The sequence below is a fragment of the Etheostoma cragini genome, chromosome 12 (genome assembly GCF_013103735.1).
Source record: "Etheostoma cragini isolate CJK2018 chromosome 12, CSU_Ecrag_1.0, whole genome shotgun sequence".
NCBI classification, from domain to species: domain Eukaryota; kingdom Metazoa; phylum Chordata; class Actinopteri; order Perciformes; family Percidae; genus Etheostoma; species Etheostoma cragini.
Window position 1 is genome coordinate 7,929,528 of NC_048418.1, and position 2,124 is coordinate 7,931,651.

At 44.9% G+C, this 2,124-nt stretch overlaps 1 protein-coding gene across 1 annotated transcript in view; it reads right to left on the minus strand.

The window, feature by feature from the left end:
- Window positions 1–6: 6 nt before the first annotated feature.
- The window catches only part of dnm3b (dynamin 3b), an 18,977-nt gene continuing 16,859 nt past the window's right edge, over window positions 7–2,124 (minus strand). Inside the window, exons 17-20 of the mRNA XM_034887844.1 lie at window positions 1,786–1,950; window positions 1,353–1,585; window positions 1,056–1,229; window positions 7–681 (exon numbers count right to left, since the gene is read on the minus strand). Of these exons, the coding sequence (XP_034743735.1) occupies window positions 639–681; window positions 1,056–1,229; window positions 1,353–1,585; window positions 1,786–1,950 (615 nt within the window). The 3' untranslated portion in view covers window positions 7–638. The remainder of the gene's footprint in view (window positions 682–1,055; window positions 1,230–1,352; window positions 1,586–1,785; window positions 1,951–2,124) is intronic.

Consider the following 2,124-nt stretch of genomic DNA (forward strand, 5'->3'; position numbering starts at 1 on the left):
CACACACACACACACACACACACACACACACACACACACACACACACACACACACACACACACACACACACCTTCTGTTCCTAAGAGAACATTCAGCTGATAATTAACACTTAAGGGGCATTATACAATAAATTAACACAATACTAAATCAAACCCAGCCTACATATAGGCAAATTAGTCCCTCCCCCATGAATACAAACACACAAAACACACACTCTACATCCACACACTCCCATGCAATAAAAGCAGCTTATGTGCCATGCTGCATTTTGGAATGAGTAGGGCAGTATAACTGCTAAGCATATTTTCATGTAGAAGCAGCAAGTGGGGGTAGTGGCTGACTTGATGAGGGGTTTGTGAGGGAGAGGTTCCAGGGACTGATACTGGGTAGTGGATCTGCTAAGCAAACTTGGACCACAGGCGAGCAACAACCGCACATACACATACACCACAAGACAAGTACCATACTGTACATAGATATATGGGCATCGTCACCTGGCAGGAAATTGAGGGTCGAGGGGTCAAAGACTTCAGTCTCTGCACTAAGGAGATACCAGGATGGCAGAGCCATGGCTAATAGAGGAGGGATAGAGTGGATGAGGGAGGAAGATAAGTGTATGAGAAGCCCATTTAGATGTTTATGGTGGAGCTTGTCTTGTAGGAGATGGCGGGGGCCGCCGACTTCAGTAGAGAATGATGTAAAAAATAATGTGTAATGAAAAGAATCAGAGAAAGGGACAGACAAGATATTCCAAAAAAGAATGAGAAAGGAACAATGAGAAGAGAATAGTAAATAAAACAAGAGACAAGAAAAAAAGACAAGATTAGTATTCAGTCTTCACATAAATTAAACAGACGCAATGTTTTAAAAATTCAATGTCTCACACACACAATATCGATTGTTCAACATAAAAACGAGTAGTTAAATAAGAATATCAATACCACTTTAAAATTGCAGTAATGGGGTCTTAGTCATCCCTACCCTTATAAAGACATCTGAAGAGCATTTTTTGCATCTCCCCGACAAAACAAGTTCAAGTGAAGGTTAAATTTACCTGGGGATGCTAGGAGGGGCCCTGTTAGGGCGGCTGGGGGCTTGAGGGCTGTCAGCAATATTATTGAAGGGCCCCAGGGGTCCTGGGCGGTTTGGTGGTGGCGGGGCCCCTCGGGGAGCCGGGCGCTGGCCTGAAGACATCCTCCTAGGGGCAGTGGGGCTGGATGGAGGAGACCTGAGGAAAAGGATATATAGTCCCGAACAATCTTTAGGAAAGAAAGAGCCCAGCTAACGAAAGTTTTATTCAAAAATGTTATAGAATGCGTGTATAGGATTAGTTTATTTCTTGTAACTTTACCTGCGACTTCCAGGTCCTCCCACCCAAGAGTTGTCAACAGGCGGAGGCATGGGGACAGTGATGGTTGAGGTGGAGATATCACCGATGATGGCCAGGGCCTCTGTCAGGGCCTGGTGGGTCCGCAGAACCTCATCCCTCCTCTGGGCCTGCTCCTGAGACTCGTCCATCAGGGCATTCTGGTCACCTGCAGAGTACAGCTGGGCCAAAAGCTCTGCATTGATGAAGTCTTTCACCTAGTAGCAGAAAGAGGTGGGGCAAGATGATGACTCAAAATTATGAAAATGAAGATAAAAAGTACAGGCCTTCTGATGGTTATCATCGAACACTATTAGCATCAGTAATAGCATTAGTACATTCACTTTAACACAGTAACAGCAAATGAAAGCTGTCTTTACGACACATATAAATGAACATCTGAGTAATCCTTTCTTACATTGTTGATCATGAGATGCATTATGGTCTTGGGCATGAGGTCGCGGATGCACTTGTTGACAATAGCCATGTAGGAGTCCACCAGGTTACGGATGGTTTCCACTTTACGCTCCAGCTGAGGGTCCATGGAGAAGTTCTCTGTGGCGGTGGTGGTCTCACTCTCAACCTAAAAAAGGAGGAAGAAGAAGAGAGCCATTTATAAATAGGTGAATGAGAAAAGAGGGGCCTACATTTACATAAGATACTGGGTGCTTTGAATGAATCTGACTGACTGACTGACTGACTGACTGACTGACTGACTGACTGACTGACTGACTGACTGACTGACTGACTGACTGAC